At 37.0% G+C, this 25,933-nt stretch overlaps 1 protein-coding gene across 4 annotated transcripts in view; it reads right to left on the bottom strand.

Annotated features, from left to right (window-relative positions):
• Positions 1-25,933, bottom strand: part of LOC104131806 (catenin alpha-2) — a 468,889-nt gene that overhangs the window by 25,713 nt on the left and 417,243 nt on the right. For 3 of the 4 annotated variants that reach the window (XM_009645015.2, XM_009645023.2, XM_009645031.2), the window contains 5 exons: positions 22,763-22,914; positions 15,700-15,813; positions 11,481-11,662; positions 8,460-8,565; positions 5,290-5,424 (listed from right to left, as the gene is read on the bottom strand). In XM_009645015.2, coding sequence (XP_009643310.1) covers positions 5,290-5,424; positions 8,460-8,565; positions 11,481-11,662; positions 15,700-15,813; positions 22,763-22,914 — 689 coding nt within the window. The remainder of the gene's footprint in view (positions 1-5,289; positions 5,425-8,459; positions 8,566-11,480; positions 11,663-15,699; positions 15,814-22,762; positions 22,915-25,933) is intronic. The other variant, XM_009645038.2, reaches the window with a different exon arrangement.

Raw genomic sequence — 25,933 nt, 5'->3', positions numbered from 1 at the left:
TAATTGAAAACTTATTTTGTTGCTAGCTAGGCAACAGGAGTAACCTTTTTGCACTCCCGAGAATCATGAAGAAAAGGAACCTGACAGTTTTGTCAATTTGCCAACTCTCCCTTCAGCAAACTTTCTTTTACATAATGCTAAATTCTCACCTGATTCAGGAGGAATTAAATTACTTTATTTACCAAACTCCAAAACAACATTTTCTCCATACTCTTAAGCATTTTAAATGCAAAGGTTCTCTCTGATTGAAACAAACACTATTGAAAACAAAAACTACTTGATAAGCATTTTAAATGCAAAGGTTCTCTCTGATTGCCTACTTGAAAACAAACAAACAAAGGAAAAACCCAGAAAGGCTTTCTGATGCAGGGAAATGAAATACCACATCAGTGGCTCTTAAGCAACTGCTTATGCACAGGCTCCTAATCCAAATTTCAAAGAAAGATGGCCTTACTTGCTTTTAATAGCAGGTGAACTTCAAATTACCTGACTTTTCTTTAAATCTATAGAATTCATAAGTATCAACTTGATCCTCCACTGCCCTTATGTATACCAACTTGCTTTTACAGCGCAAGGGAGTTTAGGGTGATTAAGCCTTAAATGAAAAAAGAAAAAATTACTTTAAACTATTCTGGTTTGGTAGATGTAAGATCCATAGGCAGAATTGATAGAGAAATTTTTTGCCAGCTCACCTGAGGTACCTGCTGGATGCACACTGTTATTCTGTGATAAATAATGAGGCACGTTCTTTTTTTGACAAGGACTAGCTATTTCCAGTTACCTTATTCTTGTCACTGATCAGGAATAAACATACAGACAGTTATTTTGTAGTGTAACCCATGTCTGTTAATATTTTTATGTCTCCAACCTTCCAGTCCAGGTGTTAGGGGGATATTCATAATGTCCTACCCAAAGTTCAATGGGGTGGCTCCAGCCCTTTTTGCCTTTTTGGCCCAAAGCCCTCACTTAAATTCACCAAGCAAGAGCTCCTAGATAAAGTCCCAATCTTAACTAAACTGTCTTGTATCTTCAAAATGTTATGAGAATCCTTCTTTTAGCATCGTAGCGGAGCCTATTATGGAAGACAAATGGGCCTTTGAAAGTAATTGGAAATTGGACCCAGCTAAAGTATGTTTGGAGCGTGCTTTGGCTATTGATTCCATATTTTTGGACAGTGTTCAAAGGTACATGGCTGTTACTCTGTATGACACTGCATATCTATCTGGCTCAGAAGTTTAAGACTCTGGGAAAATTTTCTGATAGTACAGCTGATTATATCTGCAGAGTTCTAAATCAAACGTGAAAACGATAGGGGGCTGCCTTGGATAAGGGAATTTCTTAGATTCTGTTCGGTATAATCCTGCAGGAAAAGCTGTAGCAAAGCTACTAACATAAACAAGCATTTTTGAAAATGCAAACTCATAGCCTAAATGGAGAGTAGGTAAATGAGCTGATCAGCTTCAGAGCAGCAGTAAACAGAACAAATGGATATTTATCCTAGGGTAAGAAATGAATGTATAGATCTGTTTTATTATAATAGTCTAGCTAACAAGAGTCCAACAAGAACACTAAAATAAAGCAGCCCTGGAGTTAGAAAAACTCTGAATTTTTATCCAAATAACAAACATCATGGTTAAACCCGGACTCTATTTGACAAAAGTAGCTATCACAAAAAGGCTATCTATTGGCATAAGCTAAGTATATGTAAATGGTATTTACTTCACCAAGAGTAGCATATGTTCAGCACCTCAGAGGATTCATTCCTATACAATGGTGGAACTGATTATGAAATAAATATACATTACATTAAATAAACTATGGCAAGAGACAAAGAAAATTATTTTGAAGTGCTTTCAGTCTGTGATTTTATTAAAGGAGGTTATTTATTCTTAGTGGGGAATTAGAAATCGAATATTCAAACTTAATATTATAGAAACATATATCTGTTTATGAACCAAAGTCAAAGAGATTTTTATGAGGAACAAGGGTATCATCTACACGCATTAGAAATATTTTTTAAAACTTTTGCATTTTTTTAATACTAATTCCTTTTTGCTTTTATCTAGCTTCCTCCTCACCCCTTTTCTTTAATTTCTTCCCTATAATCTTCAAGTTACAAGGCTCCTCACAGTTATCACATAGTTTTTCCTTATTTTACTTTTCAAAACTCAGTTGGAATCAAGAATTAAGAGTCTCACCTTGCAACATAAAGGGCCAAGTCAAGGGGTAGTCTAAATTGGCCTTGTTCCGCTGATATCAATGAGGTTAGGCTGATGTATGGTAACTCAATTGCCAGATCTTACTTCTCTGATGAAAATAATTTTGCTATCTGCATACGGGGAATTTGATGGGAAAGATCAAAGGAAAGAAAGAGCTGGGGCAACAGGAATGGAAGAACGAAAGGGAAAGCCAACATTGGGTTCTTTCCTTTACTGCAATAATTTACACTTCAGGAGTGTGACATTTGCTTGCTTTTTGATCTGTTTTTTCTTTTTGCAGCAAAGTCAATGATGCCAAAACCAACCCCTTCATATATTATGCTAGTATCATATTAATCTATAGAGTGTAAAGCAAACAAGATCAGCTTTATGCTTATTTTCAGAGATAAACCATACTGAACTACTGAATCTTGTGAGAAAAAAAAGAAGTTTCACCAAAAGATATATAGCACGTTATATGTTATGTACACAGTATTTTTGAAGTTGTTGCAACACATTTTTTTGCTAACAGAACTATAAGAACTGTGTGGTAGCTTTCATCTGTCTTTTAGGTTTTAATTGGTTTTATGTCTCTTTCTTTCTTACATAAATATACATACGCCCACACATAGAGTCATACATACATATGCATACATTCATTTCATTTATAAATATTGATTAATATTCTTAATAATGCAAAAATTGAAGAAGAGACTGTACTCCCCATAGTAGTTCTGATTCATAACTCATCTTTTGGATCAATCTGAATTATATTGCAGTTCTTTGTAAACACAGTAGTAAATTATAATATTGTAATAATATGGTGCTTGATATTCACATCAAAACACTTAAATATAGTGCATTCACATAAACTTACTTCTGTAGTCATAGGTTGGGAAGCTTGAATTCTGGATTTCTATTGCAATTCTAACATCGTACTGTATGCAAGTTGCCAAATAATGGTATTTCATTTCAATGTAAATAAAATACTGTTTATTTGTAATTGGCTATCCAAGAGAAAATGAAGAAGAAGATGGAAGCAGAAGCAGCAAGTAGACAAGCAGATGTAGATGTGCACTTGGATACCAGATCTCTGGATAGCAAAGGAGCATACAGTACCCAGTACCTTGAAGATGAACAGCTTGGAAAACACTATCAGGAAAGCACTGTCCTAACTGTGTTATACCAGATAACAAGATAATGCTCTCAAAAAGGGATGCAGAGGAGTTCAACTCTCTATATCACCTCCTGTTCAGAGCAACAGCAGAAGCAACAAGCTGGGCAATCTTAAAATTTTCTGTATGTCGGTACTACTGAGTCTTTGGAACAGGCCCAAGTAATTTCTGTGGTTGAAGCTAGTTTTGCCTTTGTCTGCAACTAACTGTGAAAACCCAACCAAACAGAAACACAATGGTGATGAAGCCTGGTAAGCAGCAGATGCCAACAATGCCAGACTAGAAATGATGAAGTCAAGCAGTTCGGCCACTTCAATTTCACAACGGATGGGGATGTTCCAGTAACGAATAGATGCTAGAGATTCACAATGGCTTATTCAGCATCCACATACACTGAATAAAGAGACTTGAAAAGGAAACACACACAACCACAAAAGCCAAGCTGGTAGAAGCACTGATTTGGGTAATTGTTATAGATAGGTGAATATGACAACTCAATGGGTATGAAAGCTGGACCCAGATGGCAGTAGGTAAGAAAAGATCATAGCGTTTACTATGCAGCATAGCTGTCAGCGATACAAGGACAGATCACTCCATTAATATCAGGAAAATGGAAGAGGATCTTTTCATTGCTGTGGGAAGATCAAGGTATTAAAATTACATATGTACATACGTCAAGAAGTGAAGACCAATTGCCAGACAGACACAGGAACATTTAAGCAGCTCCTTTTAGGATTGCATATATGACTTCAGAATGTTTGATCCAAGAAAGCCTGGCCAAATGTTTAAGACCTTCTATAGTGCTTTGCAAAAAATCAAAATGTTGTGTAGCTGAGAACGTTTGCTCTGACTTCCGGTATGTTTGAGGAAGGCCAGTGATTTCACTGGGGAATCTTATGGATGAAATGAAGGGCACAAGTTAGTTGTCCTAACAATCTTCGTACTTGATTGGGCTTAAACAATGAAAGGGTGCTTTGAAAACAATCTTGTTTCAAGTATCTTGGGGCTGACAAATCACCATTATTTTGAAAACACACTCACCAGAGTGAAACATATTACGCATTTACATACATATGGTCTGCATTTGACTTAGGAGATAACAAAGGTGTTATGGGGGACTAATACTAGGGTGATTAGTTAAAAGAACAAAAGAAAATCATGAAGAGCAGCAATTGCTACTGCTTGGTTCTAGTAATCTCCCAGAGGCATAGAGTCCAACATTAGGAGAACGAAAGAAAAAAAATTGTTTAAAAATGTGGACAACTCATTGTTTATAATATTACTGCTGCTGCACATTCCTGTCTTTATTTCTAAAAAAGATCGTGTGTAAAAAGTTTGCAGTGTTCATTGAAAATAACTGAAATAACTGGACAGGATTTAGAGTATATTATCATTGTGCTTGCCAATAGTATTTGAAAACAGCACATGCATCAAAAATTAAAATATTTTGCTGGCCTTCCAGAGTTTTTGCTAAACCTAGTGTGCATTGGAACCTGAGTGAATGAAATCCCATTAGTCATCAACATCTTAACAATATGCACTTCATCCAGAGCTGGCTTCTGCACAGAGGAAGGAAATTAACAGTACTAACAAAGGAAAGAAGATTTATAATGAGCAAATATACAAAAGCTCCAAATAATTATAATATTCACAGCTTAGCAATGCCTTTCTAGACTATGAAATTACTTTTCTTTTGGAAGGATGAAGATTTTAACAAGGTTAGTATAAACAAAGCATACTTGGAAAATCAAATTGCTCTACTCAAGTTATTGTAACATCTGGAATAATGGCGATAACATTTTTAAGTTTGCTTATGAATCGCTGTTTTTTTGTTCTGTACATTATTGCCATCAAAAATGCTCCCTTTCAAGTGCTACATGGGAAACATAAGTGGCTAAATACAAATACCAGCTTACCCCTGATACAATAAGTTCTCCTCCCAGGTTCTGAACTTCTGCCTTCACTTTGCTGCAGATATTGAGTTGGTGGCAGTAGAGGGCAATGCGCTGCAGGTAGGCTAGCAGATCCTGTTTGCAGGCTGAGTCTGGGCACTGCAGACAAAAGAAATATTTCATTAGATGTAGCTGAGTTTATATGATTATAGAGAAGGAATCAGAGCAGAGAGTGGCAATACACGTGCGTGAGGTCAATCCATTTCACTTCATCTTTACATGAGATACTTGATGAAATGTAAATGTTCAAACTCCACCTTTCATTTAACTCAAGACTTATGAATGGTAACCTGGAGATGCTCTATACCTTTTTGTAAAAACAAGAAACCTCTCTGTCAGCCGCTAGCGTAAGACAATGAAAAAAATGATTGCTGTGTTTGTGGGGGAGGTTCACTTATGATATCAGTTTGTACAGAACAGAAGAATCAATTTAGCAGCCAAAAGAGCAAGTTTGACCTGATGCTCCAGGTTGCCTGCTGGGTGTCCAGGTTAAGATACAACACGGACCAGCTGAAGTCCAGATAAACCCATTGCTGACTGATTACATTCACTCCAATGCCAACTCTTGACTGTCTTGCCAGCTTCCCTGGCATCTGTGCAGACCTTCAGAGGACACAGCTCTGCTTCAGACTTGGCAGAAGCCAGGCCCCATACTGACACGCTAAGGACTCGAGAGGCAGAGGTGAGGCTGCTTGGGCTGGGTATTGACAGGTTTGGCAAGCTTTCTCTTAATGCATAAATACCTTAAACTGTGCCAGAATGAAATTATTTACTAAAGTGTAAGTGACATATTACAGAACCTCGCAGCAGATGACATCAGCATTGAAGCCCTTCTCAAACCCCCAATGAGGTAAGTTGGTCCCTCTGCATGTCTAAGGGATACCTCTTCATACCAGAGGGAAGGTTATCTACAGTCCTGTACCATTCTGGATGCTGTGCATCTCATATATGTTTTAATACAAATTACATTAGATCAAACGTGGTAAACTCAGTGAAGGTTTTATAATCAATAAAACTAGAAAAGGCCCAAGTACAATTTATTCATAGTCTTTGGGACTCTTAATAGAAACTGCATCATCCCCCACAATATCAACAGCATAATAAACAACACTCTTGTAGTTAATATTCAAAGTCTTGCCTCAAGAGAACAGACCTCAGTAATTCACTCTGATGAAACATTGCTAAAAGGGTCCATTGCTAACAGCATGTCTCCAATAAATACTCTTTGGGGCTACTGAACAAAGTCTGACTGACAATGTTCTTTGATTGTATAGCTTGGGGAACAAAGATTCCGAATATGTCTTTTTAACATCTGACAGAATTTATGCTCAATTTTTTTAAAATATTATCAGAGCGCTTCAACAAAACCTGATAGAATTAGACACACATAAGTCAACAGCATCCCAACCTCTGACTTGAGGTGACTGCTCTACCCCGACAGCTAATGCTGGCGAGGAGCATGTTTGCGGTGAAGTAGTCGCATGTACTGTCATCCATAACGCCGAAAGCAGTCACTTAGGTTTTTTCTCTCCCTTTAAAACTAACAATAAAGAAAGCTGGAGGTTCATTGTGGCTGTTAGTTTTAATCTGCTCTATACTTATGGCAATGCTATAATGCTGCTCTTTCTCAGACAGTTGCCACATCTTTCAGGCATGAATCCCTAAGAGACCTCTTCTCCCTACCGGTGACAATTTAATACAGAAATATTTACTCTACGCTTGAAGTCTATGAACTGAAAGAAATGAACTTTAAAGCAATACTTCCAGAGAGCTGACAAGGCTTTAAATACAAGTACCTTGGAGCAAATGAAAATGTAAGATCTCTCTCATTGGAACAGTAATTAAAAATGCAACTGTCCATAAAAAGTTTATATTGCATGAGTGTCTCCAAAGTTCTGTAAAGTATCATTAAGGCGCAAACATTAAAACAAACACTTCATTCTCATAGCGATTTTACTGTTTATTATTAAAGTGCGAATGTTACGGTCTTCTGAAATTTAAAATGTAACTCGAGCCAATGCACTCTAAGCATAGCAAGTCTCTTTGTGTTTCTTTCTTTAAAATGTTCCACCTCTGCAAATATTGTAGACTAGGAATTTCATCAGCTGACAGATGGTTTTCTTCTTTCTTATGCTAAAATGAACTGATGCTACATTTGAAGGATTGGAATGGGTTAACTGCAGGAAAAATGTTTTCTGATAATGAAGAAAACCTAACCCCCAAATTCTGAGGTTATAGGAAAATGGGCAGTTTCAGGTTTCTTGCCCCTCTGGTCCATATTCCCTAGCAGGATGTGTTACACGCTATTACATGCTTATTTGAAGAAGAAAAAGAAACACTTATTTTGAAGAGAAACACTAGAGGCAAGGAAGTTATCGGTTCCCACTTCCAGCAAAATTTCTCCTGACGACAACGAAAGGAAAGAAATTATAGGAAGTTTATGAGGGAAAAAATAGTCAAATTTAATTTGCCTAAATCTAAATTTAACTACCTGGGACCTTGATTTGAAATTTGGCTCTTGATTTTTAATATGATGCTTCCTTTTGCTCTCCAGATGGATAGATAATGCAACCTGAAAGGGGCTGAATATAGCTAGTTTATCTTTCCAGACGTGACATGCATTTGGTAGTGGGACTGAGGAGACAGACCCTAGAACATGAAGTGGAGGGCTGTAAGGTGAAAGCACAATACCCTGATGCAAAGCAGAAGAAAGGGAGTCAGGGAATCTTGAAAAAGAAAAGTACCATGTCAAGGGAAATTGCTGGGAGAACGAGCTGAAAAGAAAATAAGGATTTCTAGGCATATGGCAAGGGTAACAGAGCATCCAAGTCTCTATTGCTTTCATGACAGCAGATAGATCAGTCTAATTCTAATACAATCACCTGGGTCCAGAAGCGAAGCTGTGGAACACTTCAGGCATTTCTGAGGTTTAGAGAGCCTCATTTATGACTTTCCTGTACTGCAAACCCCAAGCTGGCTGGTATAAAAAGAAACAACTTCTATTCAATGGGCAGATCCGTATCCAGGCAGTGACTTTCAACAGGTCATTTTCTGCCAAGTAAAGATAAACTTTTCCTGCAAAGGCACCTCATTGGTAGGGGTTGCATCATATTTCTGCTCAGTTTTGTTGTTACCTGATCAGCTACCGCCCGTGCCAATTTGTCCATCCTTGATCCTGCCTCTGCAATCTTCTTGGCCGCATTAATGACATCGGATGTATTCTTCAGGGGGCCTTTACCTCTGTGAAATACAATACAGTTATGCGCAATCTAAACAAAGCATGAGAGGCAACAGTTTTAGTGATGCTGTTTGATTTTAAAATAGTAACACAAATGACTTCTTAATTAATTACAATTTTACCTTTTATCTACTTCATAGTATAGCTTGTTTAAGAAATCGGTCTGCTATATTTCTTCTCTCCTACAAAACGCCTTGCTAGTAATTTAGTCTGATGGCGCCTTCAAGCACATGAGCTATACTTAATAGTATATGCATTTTTAAGTGCTCATTGAGCAACATTCTTTCTGGAATACACAACTATTTCCAAATGATGTTATTCTCAAACCAGCGCTAAATGTTAAGCCTGTCATGCTTAGAGCAAGAGTGTCACATTTTAGAAATAACATTTTTAGTAGATTTTTGTCAGAAAACAAAGACACATGAAGCATAATACTTACGTTACACTTAAATGTTACTCTTAAAACATGTATAATTAGCTTTAAGACTGATCTTTCACTATATTTTTAAGATGATGCACAAAATTCTGGTTTTAGTCATTGAAGTTACCAAAATGTATATAGACAAAAGGTAAAAAGTCCCTGCAGACTTTTCTGTGTTTGCTTCAGACCCAAAACTTTAATCCTGTGGCAACAATTAATTTGGTGCTGCTCCTGAGAATGGTAAGCTTTAAATGTTACTCTTAAAACATGTATAATTAGCTTTAAGACTGATCTTTCACTATATTTTTAAGATGATGCACAAAATTCTGGTTTTAGTCATTGAAGTTACCAAAATGTATATAGACAAAAGGTAAAAAGTCCCTGCAGACTTTTCTGTGTTTGCTTCAGACCCAAAACTTTAATCCTGTGGCAACAATTAATTTGGTGCTGCTCCTGAGAATGGTAAGCTGATTTTCCTTTTTTTTTTTTTTTTTTTTTTTTTTAATACTATGTAGAAAATATAGCTTCAGACTAGACTGATGCAAAATCATAATATAATCAAACTTAGGTTTTTTTTAAACTAAAACTGAAGGCATTTTTTCTAAGCACAACATACTATTATGTTTGCAATTTTTTCATCTATCATGCCAAGAATAATATACTGAAACGTATTTCCATTTTATCTTCTTTCCATACTTTCATTTCTACCTTAAGCAGATATAGAAAAAACTCAAGTATCCCACTTCTGTTGAACTTAAACTGTAGCAAAAATCCTTCATAGTGACCTCATATGCTTCTACCTTAAGTACATCAAAAGATCTGACTCTCACAAACTCCATGCATTTGCAAAATTATTCTATTTTAAGACTGCTGAGGCCACAGTCAACCAAAAAGATGTAAAAGGTTTTGTTCTGTTCTAATGGAATATATTAAACAAGTTTTTATTGAATCTGATGCAAACAGAGAGGCACTTTGATTTTTTTTTTTTTATTTTTAATTTACTTCAGATGTGACAGTAGTTTTCTCTCATTCTCATATTAGTTGTGTTCTTTTGATGGCAGAAAATGTAATTACAAAACTTTCAATTTGATGTTCAATGTATCAAAGGTTGTCCGGGAGGTTGCAGAAAGCATTCATATTCTAGGCTCTTGCTTTAGAACATTATTTCTTCCTCCTGTGAAGCGATGGTACTCTTTGGGGAGTTTTTCACTCTGTTTTGGGGCAGAAGGATTAGAGACCCAAATACAGCACAAATACAAAAGTAATTAAGAATCCTCTAAAATATCACCCTTCACAGGAGGTTCTACACTGCCATTTGGTATACAGGAGTGGTGAGCCTACTGCAGAAGGAGTAGTTGTGCAAGCACAAACTGAGAGAAAAACAAATAAGCTGAGAGAATAATTACTTGGAAAGTAGTAGTAATGTATTAAAGTATGCAAACTTTCTTTTTTTATTAAATATAAAAGGGATGAAAATGTTTGCTGTTGCCTATTACCAATTAACTATGCAAGTACAAATAATCAAATTATTTGCAAATTAATGGTATTTTTATACACCCCCATCTATCTATCTAAGGTATGTGTGAACCTTATATTGTCAATGCAGAGGCTGCCTCCTCCAAAATGGGTTGAAGGCTCCAGACACAAGGCATGTGATCAGCTGGAGATTAAGAAATCTATTTGAGCATCTCAGTAACACGAATAAATGGATGTCTTATTTTAATTCTGAATAAAAACACAATGATTTTTTTTTGTCCAGCTTCATCTAATCACATTTTGATAAATACCATTTAAACTTTTGAACTCCCATTAAAAATAAACACTGAAAACCCTTTCATTTATTATGGTGATCTGTAATTCAAATAATCTTGTAAAACGTTCTCCCTGGTGTGATTAGCTATTGACTATATTTAAACAAAATAATTCTGTTTATATGATATCATTAACAAGTGGCCTTTTGATGCTTTGCAATTAGAAAAGAACAAGACATCAATAGAAAAAAGAAATGAAAGCAAAAAAAAAAAAAAAAAAAGATTGCTGACAGGCTCCAATAAAGTATTAGATCAAAACAGTTTCACTTCATTTGGGATTTTTTTGGAAAGGAGTTCAGTGCTCAAAATCATATAAATATTTTTGCCATTATTTTTGATTGACACAAATTGTGTTGGAATGTTGAAAGTTCAGAGGCACATGCATTTAGATGGATACTAAATGAAATGTCAGTGGAGCGTCTGTAAGGTCTGAAATTCAAGAAGATCTGCAAATAAAACATTTGCAAATAGGATGAAAACTTCATGTGATTAATCCCATTTGGAGAAATATCCAGAGCAGTCACGTGAAGAGAACAGTACAACCCATCCCGTTATGTATGATGTGTGTTACCCAGCTTTGCATCCCCCAAAACACAGCACCATCTCAATAGGCTATGAATTGCAACAAAAAGGAAAGGTGTGGGATGCCTGAAGAAGTCCTCAGCACAGGTTATTTCGTCCTTACCTAGTAAAGTCTGTCATTTCCATCATAATCATGCACATCTGCTTTGCCAACACGATGATGTCATTACCACTGTCATCCCACTTGGCCACCTCTGCATCCAGTTTGCTCTTTTCTTGGTGGAATATCTCTACCTGCTCAGCAATCTTAGCCTTCTCCTCCTGGGGAAGCTGAGCCATGATAGCCTGGAGAAAAAATGGGAGAAGTTGGGCATGAAAAAGGGAATCTAGAAGCTATACATTTGCGGTGGTCCAAACCACATGCCCAACTTCTAGTTTCTTTTTATGGGAGTTGAAGATGCCAAGCAAAATCCAGTAGACATCTGATTTCTGTTAGGACAGGCAAAACCAAATTCACAGGTAGTTTATAGCTCTTCTTTACCTCCAAGAATTTAAAATTATATCATATAAGTGATGCCATGATATACAGATTATGCACTGGTTGATATAGGAAGATTAAAGAAAATCCCTCTTAAATCTTAGCTTTTAGGAAGAACAAAATGAATGACAGCTATGGGAAAAGGCCAACTGAATTGCCAGTATCTCCTGCGGTCTCATTCTCTGTCAGAAATAGAAGTTTTCTGCTTAACCCAACAGTAAAATAAGCTATGTTGTGCCAGTTAATACATTTGAAGTGTAATGAATGTACCTTTCAATAATATTTAGTGGTCTAATTGTCTCGTGAAAGATATGCAAAAAGGCACTATGCAGGTTGATACTAATCTGCCTCGACAGTATCAACAAAGCAGAAACACCCCCCCCCCCCCCCCACCCCCCCCAAAAAAAAGAAAAACCCTACAAAATTATTATCATTACTTTTAAAGATCAAATGGACACTTCCAATAATGATTTCCAAGTTGAGCTACTATTTGGCTTTAGGGGTTCTGAAGACCACATTATGCATTTAATGGGGTGTGACACATACTTAAGTATCATTACATTTTTCCTTGTTTATGTCACTTTCAATCAGCTGAAGTCTTTCTCTACGTATTCTTAAAATGCTCTTGGCTTTTAAAAATTCGTAATTGACCTTTTCCAAAACTGAAATTAAAAAAAGGTTATAAACAGTAGATCAGAAAATGAGAGATTTGCAAGTTAATCAAATTAAAATTCAACACATGAGTTTTAATTAGGCCTTATCAATGTAACAGCAGTTTCAAATGTTAGCGTATTAGTCTTTCCACAGAAAAATGCAGTGTAAGTCAAGCTAATAAATAAATGTATAAAATACACATAAAACACTGGAACAGATGAATTAACTGAAATTAAGAGAATGTGACAGGAGTAGTAAAATTTGGAAAGCTGATCTGTGTGTCTTGCATGTGGCTTCCCTCTGCGGGCAGCTTCACCTGCACACCCTTTAAACTAGTACACAGTGTTTTCACATTTCTCTTCCAGCTGCTGATGTGTTTTCAAAGAAGCTGTATCCTATAGCAAATGCAGCTCATATATCCAAGTTTTATTTCTATTGAAGACCAACACACGTCTTTCTACTGAAATACTATTAGCTTTATGGAGTAAGCATATTAAACAAATCCATTACATTCCACAAATAAAAATCCAGCTTTTCTACAGAAAAGGTTCAAATAAGATACTATTCTGCTTAGCAGACTCATTTCAATGAGTCACTCAAGACTGTGGACTGGGCGGCTTCTGCTTAGCACATTTTCATTTTAGTTTTTCATCATTTCTTGCTTCTTGTGACATATTGCGTTCTATGTTATTCAGGAATGGGGCTGTCTTTATAATATATTATGTTTATACAGTGTGTGGCTGATCAAAGCAGAAGGTTTTAAGTGCAGCAGTGATAATAACCACAATAAATGTAATAGAATTTAAGACTCCTAAGTCCCTAGGTGAACTAGATTCTTAGTAAAAATATTACTGCGGTCTTTACTTGGTGTTCAGATCAAGAAAGGATGATATGCTACCCAATCCTAGATGCAACAACAACAAAAAAAAAAAACTGAAATAACTGTACTGTATCTCAATCCTTTTGTACCTGAGACTTACTTTAGCAGTCAATTCATTGAATATCAAACAGGACTACATGCTCTTTAAAATATAAAAATCCCCCAAAGATAATTGTATCAGGAATGGTGTGGCCAGCAGGAGTAGGGAAGTGATCATGCCCCTGTATTCCACACTGGTGAGGCCGCCCTCGAATACTGCATTCAGTTTTGGGCCCCTCATACAAGAAAGACGTTGTGTTGCTAGGACATGTCCAGAGGAGAGCAACACAGCTGGGGAGGGGTCTGGAGCACAAGTGTTAACAAGGAGCAGCTGAGGGAACTGGGGGTGTTTAGTCTGGAGAGGAGGAGGCTGAGGGGAGACCTTACTGTCCTCTACAACTGCCTGACAGAAGGCTGTAGTGAGGTGGGGGTCGGTCTCTTCTCCCGGGTAATGGGCAATAGGATGAGGGGAAATGGTCTGAAGTTGTGAAAGGCAGGTTTAAGTTGGACATTAGGAAAAAATTTTTCAATGAAAGGGCTGTGATGCACTGGAAGGGGCTGCCCAGGGAAGGGGTCGAGTCCCCTTCCCGGAGGGGAGTGAAGAGCCAGACAGACAAGGTGCTTAGGGACAGGGTTTAATGGTGGGATGGCAGGGCTAGGGGAACGGTTGGGCTTGATGATCTTAAAGGTCTTTTCCAACCTAAGCGATTCTATGATTCTGTGAACTGCATCCAGAAAATAGTTCTGTCATTGTTCCCAGGGTAAGCTATCCAGGTATCGCTCTGCATGGTTTTCAATGCCGTTCCTGGGTACCCACGTCTCTGGGATGGGATCTACAATCCATCTGCCCTTCAACTAGGTGATAAAGATATAAATATAACATGTCCTTTGACAGGCAAGAACAACATTTTTTGTCCTTGGGATGTAGTGATAGAAACCCAGCTTTTCTGATACACGGTATGTTTTATTTACCATCTATATTCAGTATTCAGGGAAATTAATTTAAGACAAAAAAGAAACCTCTGCGCATTCCACTGTATCTAGGTGTCCCATCCCACCTCTAAGTGAGCTTCATTAAGGTTTGCATTAGTCCAGTGTTTCTTTTCAGAGTGTAAAATGTTTGTCTCAAGCAAGCCCTGACATACTGTAGGTCTTCCTACAGCAGCTGAAACCCCCTCTTTCCTCGTCCTCTGAATTGATCTTTAAAGCATCATTGCTTTTTGGTCTTTAGGTTGTCAGCCCTACAAATTCTGTTCCAGAATGCAAGGTAAGAAGTCACCATTCCAGTTACCAGCTCTTGCTACAGTGCTTGAGTGTATGTGTGGAGGACGCTTCTCTTTTAGTCCATTACTTCTCCTTTAGCACTTATCAGAAGAAACCTCAGACCGGTGCAAAACAGCCACGAAAATCATTCAGGTAATTCCCCATTCCCCAGTGGTTCTCTACTGGAAAACTTTAAGGCTTTTTTTTAACTCTCTTTCCAGTCAAATATATATTTAATGATGTCTTTGCCCCCCAAATTATATTCTGATTTTTTTTTTTTTTTTTTTTTATAATCTGAGCTGAGCAGCCTATTTAGTAAAAGGGAAACATTCATCAGAGGGTGGCATAATCCTGAGTGTTAACAAACTTCAATTCTCTGGCACCTGTGACCCCTGAAGCACTCATCAGCTTAATTTGCAATCCCCATGCACAAGCTGAGGTCACAAATTACAACGACTCGAGTTTATCATGATGTAATTACCCTGGTAAAATTACATTGACTCAGTAACAAATGTCTTCAATTACAATTAAATTACAGGGACTACTCAGTAGCTTAAACAGATCTTCTTGACAGGTTTGCACACTGGGGAAACATGACTAATATAAGATTTCTCTGCATACAGCACATGGTGTCCTGATGGTGGTGATTTTATTTTGTTTTGTTGGGGGTTTTTTTTGTTGTTTTTTTTTTGTTTTTTTTTTAAATTTTGCTGACTACTCCCACGGTTTCAGCACATTCCAAACCTGCAAGGCCTTCTCCTACAGCTCTAGCTGGGCCAAATGGCTGATACAAGGCATCACATAAGCCTAAGGAAGATCATTCAATCAGGCCAGTGCTTTTCAAATAGGTGAGACATGAAAAAAACTTTAAACACCTAGGTCAATTTACTCCCTTCCTTTCTTAAGCGAGCCTGGCGATTTGAAATCACTGCATTTGCTTTCTGAGGCATAGCTTTTTATTTGCAGCTTTACAGACACTTAATGTACTAACGTGGGGTTTATACTCACCCTTGCACTCTGGCCAGCAATAAGCTGGTCATCTTCAGTCTGAACACTTGTTCGGCTGCGAACATCATAATCTTCCTGCTCAAAGTCTGAATCATCCTCTAGCTCTTCAGGGGTCTGGAGAGAGAGAGAGACAGGGAGAGAAAGCAAAAGAGGAGATGACAAGCTTATAAGGATACAGACAAAGTCCTATGTACAGTAAGCTCTTATTTCATCGACTACCTGCCCAGGAAATGCTGTTTCTCTTTCCTTTTAAATTAACTTGTCTGCCCAAGCAGTCAAGAACTGAAATTGAATTGTCTTAAAAATTAAGTTGTTTCAGCTCTAGCTTTCTTTACAAATGGCATTTATCATTACCTTGCTGCAACTTTTCTTAACTCTGTTAACACGATGAATGCAGTTCCAGGAACAAATGTCCTTTGGAAGCACTAACAAACAGAGTGCAGTACTTCAAAATAATGTTATATCATATATAAATGGACACTATTATACTACTGGAATCTCCATGTAATCTTCAAAAGGAAAGTAAAGTGTCAGTCACCTTGAACCAAACTGTATATTTTAAGAAAAAAATAGCAAAGCAAATAAGAGATTTCCCCTTGAAAGAAAACTTAAATGATGCCAGCTGGTTTTGAAACAAATGTAAAGTTTATAATCTGCTTTAGCTTGTTGGTTCACACGGTTCTTTTCAGATACAGAGCTTTGAAATGTGCCTCATCCCCTAAACCGAAACCATGTTATCTCCACTGCTGGTGCTACAAATGGTGTGAGGGTCTCTGGGCAGATCGATTAAATCCAGTTATGTATGTGCTGGCTTCAGGTTCTTTAAAGTGTTGGAGGGAGAGAGAAAAAAGAGAACTGATGGATTTGTTTATCTGTTATTTTCACCTTCTAGCAAAAAAATTAGGAGAAAAAAAAAATCCATATGTATATACGGAGAGACAGCCTACTTTAAATGGCTATTTAGTACTGTATTTAATATAGATGGTGCAAGAAAAGAAATAGTTTTTAGAAGGAAAATTATATTGCATTTTGTGCTTGAATAGCATCTAGTACAACAACGTGCCCCAAGTAACTTAGAGTACAATAGGTACAATATAGGTACAATACATTATAGCGGTAACAGAAAAAGAAGTTCACAGTAACTGTGCAGAGAAACCCTCACCTTACTGGATACCCACACGCCTCAGTGTTAACCTAGAGGGCCAACCATTACAGAAGAAATCATCCATGCTGGCATTTCATGCTTGGAGGCAACGTCAAGTTTGCTAGCAGAGGTGCTAATCATTGCCAGTTGTCATTACAGCTCTGTCTTGAAGATGCTCAGTCACTAGGAACTGGTCCAAACCCTCTAACATAATGTAGAGAAGTCTTTTGGCGGTATTTATATTACAGCCTGGTTTCCAACATGAAGTGCACATCACTGTTTGTAACAGAAAATCAGCTGCTTCGCTAGCTACATGGTGAAGTGCACATGATGGGGAGAGTAAAACACAGCCATCGTCATTTGGCTTAAAGAATATGAATTAAATACGTGTTTTGATGCTGAGTGCTGGAGGAAGAAATAACCAAGTATGACAGTATGGTAACGAAACTCAGGCTGCAGCTCTGGAGAGAGGCAGGTACAAATAGTGTTTATAACAGGATGGACAGGGGATGAAGTTTATGTGGAAAAATGAATTTGTCTTTTCTCTTCTGCCACAGGAAAAAAAAAAAAAAAAAAGATAGGTATCCATCATTATGATGTCCAGTGGTCTTGCTTTCCAATCACTTTTAATCACTTTATTCTCTCTGCTCAGCTGCTTGAGGGCAGGATAGGACTTTAAAATCTGCCATAAGCGGACCAGCTACTAAGAGAACCATACAACTCCCTGAGCAAAAGAGAGTATTTCCTATCACAGGGCTCAGCTTTTCATCTGCCTAGGCTTTACTGTGAAGAACAGGAAGAGGGTGGAGAGTTTCAACCGCTTCTTCATAAACCAGCTGGCTCTTCCCCATCCTCCAAATCAATTCAACTAGCCAGTTGCACTGATCATTGTAAAACCAGCACCCTTTTCCCTGCCAAGTACACTGTTCTTAGTTTCTTCTGTTTCCACTTTTATAAGACGACTATAAAAGATAATGCGCAGCCCCTCCTCAGGCTTTCATACTCAGAGTTGTGATAAAGTAAGGGCGTAATGTTCAAAATATTACGACTCAACACTGTAACCAGTAAGGACATGAGGATGCCTCTTAAAAAGCTAAAATAAGCTGAAAATTCTCTGTTTCGGGGATTTATTCTCAAAGAAACATTCAGAAAAACCACATTGCTGTTACTGCCTGACATTCATCATCTTAAAATTTGTGGTCTTTAAAAGATTGAAACTTAATGGGTATCGATGTTGAACTTGGAGAAAACGTAGTGCAAACCAAAAGGACAAGTAAATGCAACTGTTATTAATATACTACAAGCACAAGGAATGTCGGGGTTTGCCCCTCTGTACAACTGAGATCTAATTCAAAACGAACTTTCAGATTCACTCTCTTAAGGTTTCCAAGTGTGGTGAATTTAACACCCTCATTTACTTCCAAAAATAGCTACATTTTTCATTCAGATGAAGAACAGTAGCTCCGTGCTATCTGTATGCTGCCATTTCAGACATGTCACATGCTTTTCACCATTGCTTTGTTTTATCTGATCTCTTGAAGATGCAGCCCATATATAATAGGGTCTCCTGCTTGTTTAGGCACAAAGGTATAAAAAAAGAAACATTATATTGAAGTACCTTTACTTAAAGACTTTTAACCTTAGCAGGGCCTTCTAAACCTATCTTAACAACACTAATTTTTGTGCACAACTAACAGGACCTTGGTATTTAAAACCTAGTTTCCAAGACAACAAAGTCTGGAACTTAATTTATCGGAGTTGGAAGACAGAAGGACTGAATCAGTCTTGCAGATACCTGAGCCTATGGTTACAAAGACGTAGGAAACATGGATTTGAGATGGGAGACAGCTTCCAAACAAAACTCTGACAACCACCAGTGGCAGGAGGAACTAGAGTAATCATCAAAACTATCAGATTTTATTAACTCATTGATTTCAGCAGAAAAACGGACCATTTTCATAGTTCTTAGTCTGTCTGTTCTGCAGCACAGGCCATAAGACTTCCCAGGACTAATTTTTTTTTTTCAAATACAGTATCTCTGCTATACATAGAGCATATTCTTCACTTCATTCATCTAATTCAGATGAATTCTACCACCATGGAGAAGAATCTTTCACAATCCTGGATAAATCACCCAGTATATATATACTTTCTATTTTAAGATGCATGTTTTATTTCTAATATGAATTTGGTGACTTTCAGCTTCCAGTCATTGGAATTTTTTTTTTTTTTTTTTTTTTTTTAAATGGCTCTCTGGCTGCTAGACTGAAGATCTGGCTGTAAACAAAATATCTTCCATCGATACAATTTTATCTTTTGTAACTGCAGTATAAAAATGTGAATTATGCTTGTATAAGTCGTAAAATAGCATATACATGCAGATTTATAAATGCTATTTTTGTTTAATAATTCACCAATTCAAATATACTTGATGAAGACAGAAACCCCACTATGCTATAGTGCTGTATGCACTTAAAATTCTAAGATGCAATTATAAGAATTTCAGCGCTGTAAACACCAAGTCAAGCTAACCTTGCAACAAGAAAGCCACACTGAAAAGATACTCCTTCATTTTCCGCCATGAAAATACCCTCTAATTCTAAAAGCTAGGGAGGAAAAAAAAGCCTTTATAATATGCTTTTTTTATTCAATGCCACAGTATTCTGTACATTTGTTTTTTTTACAAAGGCAGTTGCAGCCTGAGTGACTCAGGTGCTGCAAGCAGCAGCTGAGGGACAGAGGCAGAGAACCTCTCGACAGCAGGTCTTCTTCAGCTGTTTAATGATTTACAGTATAATCTAATATTTTAAATTCAACCCAAGAAGCAACGGACAGTCCATGTAGACAAGGAACCCCACAGCACCCTTTGGAGATAGGCTATTTGAAAAGATAACGGGATTCTGCACTTTGTGATCTGAGATGTAGCAGCATTTCGGATGTCACCACCGGTGGCTACCCCATAGGTGATCAAGGCCAAGCTTACAAGTGTGGAAGAGCAGAAGAGGATTCATATATCCAAGCAGTTGGTGCTAGGGACCCCACATTTGCACTACCCTCATTTCATGTTTATTCAGGCTCACTGTAGTCTGCTCCCATAGACTGAAAGTCCCTTACTAATAGAAGTGCATTTAAGGCACACCTAGAGCACATCTTTCAGGATCACCCAAAAGAATCAAGTTTATATGCTCTAAGAGTACTCTACAACATGAACTTAAATACAGCAAGAAGGAACAACTGGACATTGACTCCAAAAGTGCACCCCTGATCCTAACAAATGCAACGCTAATGCTAACATAGATGCAACGAACAGCGAGGTTCCGAAGGCAAAGGCCACACGTGAAAAGAGAAGGCTGGCCTCAGAGACAAGAATGAGAAACGGTGCCATTGTGATCCTTCTTAACTGTAGAGAGGGTTTCTGTCTAATAACTGAGGGGATTTCATAAGTAGCTATGAAAAAAACAAAGTGCAATTTGGTCCCGAAGCAGTAATATAAAAGATGTTGGAACTCAGTTATTATTTTCTATCTTATTTTTAGGTTCTATAATTATACTCCTAAATTTATTTATACTACTACTTAAGTTGGGAAAGAGATTTTTTTTTCTTCTATATAAATCATAATAATAGTCCCCAACGCAAAAATGAGCCTCCTTTCTCCTCCAAAGGGACAATAAAACCTCCTTTTCTCAAGGGAAAAGAGAAGAACAGATATTATCCCCCTTTCCTTCAGCTTACTAGAAGTAATAATAGCAACAAAAATTAGTTTTAAAAGTGGCTTTATTTTCTCCATGGAATGAGGGAATCATCTCAGATAAATTCAATCTTTCATGGTATGCACATGAACAATTACTGCCTGAAAATAATTGCTTGTGTCAGATGCCCTAAAAAGTTTTCAAGGCTTTTATTTATTTATTTATTATTATTATTCTGCAAGAAGTTTTACAGCCTGAATTAAAGGTGTGCATGAAATTTAATAGATTATTAGATAAAAATATTCTAAAGACTGTCTTTTATAGCTTAATGCTCACCCTGTAATTATACATTCCATTTCAGTGAGAGATGTCCAGATGGGAATGCTGAAGAGTGTCTCAAACTGAAACTAATTTTGTTTTCTACAGAAAACAAAGTTCTGATTCAGCAAACTCTGGTCTGTGTAAGTTTATATATGTGGATTTTCCCAGTTAACTCACGAGGATAATGAATCCATTTATGTCCTTTGTTCTCTGCCTGGGTAAGGAGCACTACATTTAGCTCCATGAATAAGTAAATTGTCTGAATGCAAAAATACGTCTTCCTAGTCTGGGTAACCAGAACTCATTAACTCATATCATACAAGGAGAGGAAAGTAGTAGCGATACGATTGCAAAAGTAACCTGGGATGCCTCTAAGGATACTGCAAAGCTTGCACGCTGATCAGCTTTCCAAGCTAGTGGTTAAAATAACAGGAAGACAGCAATGAAATAAGTGAATGTGCCTCCAGAATTTAAAATGGTGCTTTGTGCTTAGCAGAAACATCTCACCCAGCACGGACAGTCTCACGGCAACCTCTCTGGGACAGCTCTGATGTACAGGGGGGTGCTGGAAGGCAGAACTCTGCGTAGGGGATGGGAAAGCATGGGGCTGTAGCAGATCCCCCCTGATGATCATGTCTCATGAAGCAATTTAAAGTGACTCATCAGAGACTATAAAAGATTAAAATGTGCTTAGAAGAGGTCCTTGTCCTGACAGAAGTTTGGAAACTCCTGCTACAGACTAAGGAACTGGGTAATCAAAGGAAAAACAGAGATCCTTTACTATGCAGATCTTTCACTTCCAGCCCAGTCCAGAAGAGTTGCAAATACCCCAAAATGTTGCAAACCCAGAAAACAGGGCGGCGGCTATGCCCCCATCATCAACCGTGATTATAATTCAGGCTACCTGAGATCAGCACTGGGTAGGGAATGGAATTTATGTTTTGCAGTTATAAAATTAAGTCTGTCAAAAGCTTTTTGTGTAAATGTTAATACATAGCGACAGATAACTAAAATGAATCTATTTTGGAGCGCTCCAACTGCCTGTAGTCTTACATCAGCACCGTACTGTACTCACAACCACAAGTGTACGTTACCCGTTTGCTCAAAGGGATGAGTTGTTTTAGCGTGGTTATTTGTTTCCTAAGTTTTCTCTGTGATTTCCACCATAGCTTTATTTGTACGTAGCTTTCACTGGGGCAGATTCAAGGTAATTTGGGTTTCAAATAAGGGTTTATATTGCTGAAGAGATGGCCAAACCAGTTGTTTGTTTGGTTTTTATTAATCTTTGACTGTAGACTACACTGAAAAGCAAGATACACATCTACTCTAACAATAATTACGTTGTACTGTGGGGTTTTTTTATTTATTTGGTTGGTTTTTTAGAAGATGCCTAAGCAAATTGAATCAACTGGTTAGTCAACGCTGAAATGACACATTCTTTACCTCAGTAAACATTCAAAACCATCCCTGCAGAGGCTCACTGGAGCAGCAAGATTATTTCTTTATTCATTTAGATTTTAACCAGACTTATCTCATATCCTAGGTAGCACACATACATTAGGAAGAAAAAAAAAAAACCCAAAAAATTCTATGCAAACTTTGAAGATCTTAGCAAATTAATGCTGTTACTACAGAAACAGTAATGAAGTTTACATCTATTGGCAGTTGTGAGCAACTCCTCTCCTAGGTGATTAACAAATTAATTGTGGTTCATCCCCTAAAATCCCTCATCTCTTTACTTACAAATTCTTTTTTGCTCCACATACTTTTGTTTCACGCTTGTTTCAATGTCAAGCTTTTCTGGCTTATTATGACACAAAGTTGATTCCAAGAAGCTTTTACATTCCTTTCATCCAATGTGATACTTTCCCGTAGGTCCCAACTTTTATTTCCCAGGTGCCTTACATACCCTTATCATCAGAACAGCTTTCCTGATGTCACGAACTCCATCATAAACCAAGCGGGAGGCATCTATGAACTCATTCTCTTCAAATGGCTGTGGGACATTCGCGCTCAAAGCTTCAATGGCAACCTCAACTTGTTCAGCAAAACGTGGCATAACTAGATTAAACAAAATGAAAGGCAGTAAGATTAGACACCTTCTTTTGTGAACATTTTCCCCTGCCCTTGGGCATAAATACTTTCCCATAGACATGGTACATACTGTTATTACAATTTCAAGACCCAGGAAGGCTCATGGCGTGTGGTTTATACCAATTCGACACATGCAGAGCTCTGGCACGTTTTCTGACAGCATGAAAATAGCCATCTTCGTATTCTCTCCTCCAATCGCACAACAAAGACTGTAAAACTTCCTTTAAAAAGTGTGATTTACTAACTTTTAAAAGACTGCAAGCTATCTGAGCTATCAGCAAAGTATATTTAAAACCTTTACAACTTGGAACGAACGCAGTACATATTTATACCAAATGATCAAAGCAAAATGTAACCATTATGCCTACTAATTTAGATAACTAACTCCAGTCTAGCTCATATTGAATAAAAATAATCATATAAGGGACAAAACATGTTTGGAATGCAAAATCTAGCAAATTACTTTTGTGAAGGCATGTAAATGGACATTCTGTTTCTTCACTGTCATCATGTATATAACAAAAAATAGCCATAGGTATTAGCTAAGGGTATTATAAACCGTGGTATGAGCTTTTTGAACATATATCTTAAAGCAATTATTTACTTATGTAAATAGTTTAAAGGCATGCCTTGAAGTAACCAGAGGCTTTTCTTCAAACTTTATACAGGATTCCTTTGAAGCTATAATCACTTTCTGCATATCTCATATGCAGAAACATAAATGTTTGCGAAATCAGTCCTCTAACACCTTAAACCCAAATCCTACAAACAGGATGTGAACATCAGGTCTCACTAATCATAACGCACTTATACCCCTGTAGTTAGTTACTCCTATTCAATATTTTAACTATAATATTGGAGGACTGGGCTCTCATATATTACAGGACAATTAGAATCAATGCTTCGTTAGAAATGTGGATACAAAGTCCGCTGGGATTAATTCTTACAAATTTAAGGAACTTAGGTCAAGCTTAAGATTTTTAGATAGCCATATTTTAATTATATTTGCATCATTTTTATTATTTGCCTTCTTCTAGCATCTAGGTATCCAAATCACGTACCATTGGCTTCATTATTTTGGCACTATAATTGGAAGAAGAGGAAAAGACGATTCCTAACTTAGGTGGTTGCCTTTTTGTTATAATATTATTTTTCTTTATAATTTTTTCCCTAGACCTCATTTTTAAATACAGTTTTTGGTAGCCTGATCCCGACTGATGAATACGAAGGGGAATTTCCAGTGTCATTTTCATCAAGAGCCGTGACAGTCTTTCCTAGGAAGTGAACTTTCACTGTGGCAGGAAACCACGTTTTCTTCTTGGCTGAAGGTCCTTAAATATATTTTACTCATAATGAAACCTATGTTTTAGTCATCTTTCTTACTATCTGATTTAAAGGAAAAACACAGAAAAACATTATTCAATTGTATTACTATACTGTATTATTTACATTTTGAAGAACAACTGGCAGCAACTACAAGCTCAACCTTTCTGTTTCTTGTGTTTAAGTATTACTCACTGGATGTTAAAGGGGAATCCTTTAAAGGGGAATATCTATTCAAATCGTGTTTATTCTGCCTATATGTATACAAACATATATATATATATATGTTTGTTCGTGTACACAGGTGAAAAAATAGAATTGTATCTTTCACGCAGATAATGTTCAAAAAGTGCTTGGGATATACTGGAGAAAACAGGAAAAAGTGACAGCAACAACAGACTTAAGAAAGTAAACATTAACAAAACATTGCTAGGTAGAGGAGAAACCTTTTAAGTAGAAAAGGAGTTTGAGAATGCTGGAAGTTTTGGAAGGAGTATTAATAAATGCTTATATTCAATTATCTTAATTAATGGAACACTTGAAAGTGTAGTAGGAGACTAATGTGATTGCATAAGGAAGCCTTTAGCCTGAAAAGCAAAAAGCAATTATTAAGATACAATGAAAACAGGTAAACATAAAGAATAAAAGAAAAAATATTTAGGGTTATGGGGATGAAAAAAGTAAAGCTAGAGATGCAAAAAAGGCAACAGAAAAGAAGGCATTTCTGTCTAGAATCTCCTAAATAGCAGAGGTAGTCAGGTATTTAATGTAATTAATAGCAAGTGCAACAGATCTGAATTAGGAAAGGGCAGTTTGCAGAACATCTACATAAACATTAAGAAACGTATCTATTAAATATATCTTCAAGTTAACAGAGCATAATGAAATTTACCCTGCAGTTCTTAAAAAAGTAATCAAAGCAATTTTAAACCATTTTTGAGAATGCAAGAAAAACAATAATAGTGAAAATTCCAGGGATTTAGAAGAAGCAGCACTTATCTATTTATATAAGAGTAGAGAAGAAAAGAAGGAAGAATTCTAGGACATTCAGCCTAATTTCAGTACCCAGAAAGAAAATGAAACATGATGTAAAGCAATTAATGTTTAATTATCTTGTAAATAATGAGCAGATGTTGGAAAGGCAACAGATTTGTCAAAATAGGTTGCATCAAGCTATTACAATATTTTCCTTGGCAGGACAGCTAACGAGTGGGTCGGGAGAAGCAGTAGATGTGATACAGCTTGACTTTGGTAAGATTTTTGACATGGCCACACATGACATCCTTAGAAGCAAAACAAGGGAAATGTAAATTAAATTACTATAAGGTGGACATGGAACTCATGAGGAAAAGCATCTCAAGGTGTAATTGCCTGTGATACATTGTCAAACCAGAAAGATAAGTCAAATGGATTTTTGCAATGTGTCTAACAATGTGATTCTATTGTGAAAAATGACAAAGGTCAACCTAGAATTATTACAATATATAAAAAAGAATTGAGAGAAGATACTGTGAAGTTGCATGGTGAAGCCCTATTGGAGAACCATGCTCAATTTTTAAGTACTTGTCAGAGATTTTTGTCGCGCGAGTATAAGATGTGAAAATGTTTGGCTTCTTTTTTTTTTTAAAAAAAACCCCATATTTTGTGGTTGTATCCAGACGTG

This window comes from Egretta garzetta, unplaced genomic scaffold (genome assembly GCF_000687185.1).
Source record: "Egretta garzetta isolate BGI_Z169 unplaced genomic scaffold, ASM68718v1 scaffold570, whole genome shotgun sequence".
NCBI lineage: Eukaryota > Metazoa > Chordata > Aves > Pelecaniformes > Ardeidae > Egretta > Egretta garzetta.
Note: the sequence above shows the minus strand (reverse complement) of the source record. Positions and strands in the feature narration are given on the sequence as shown.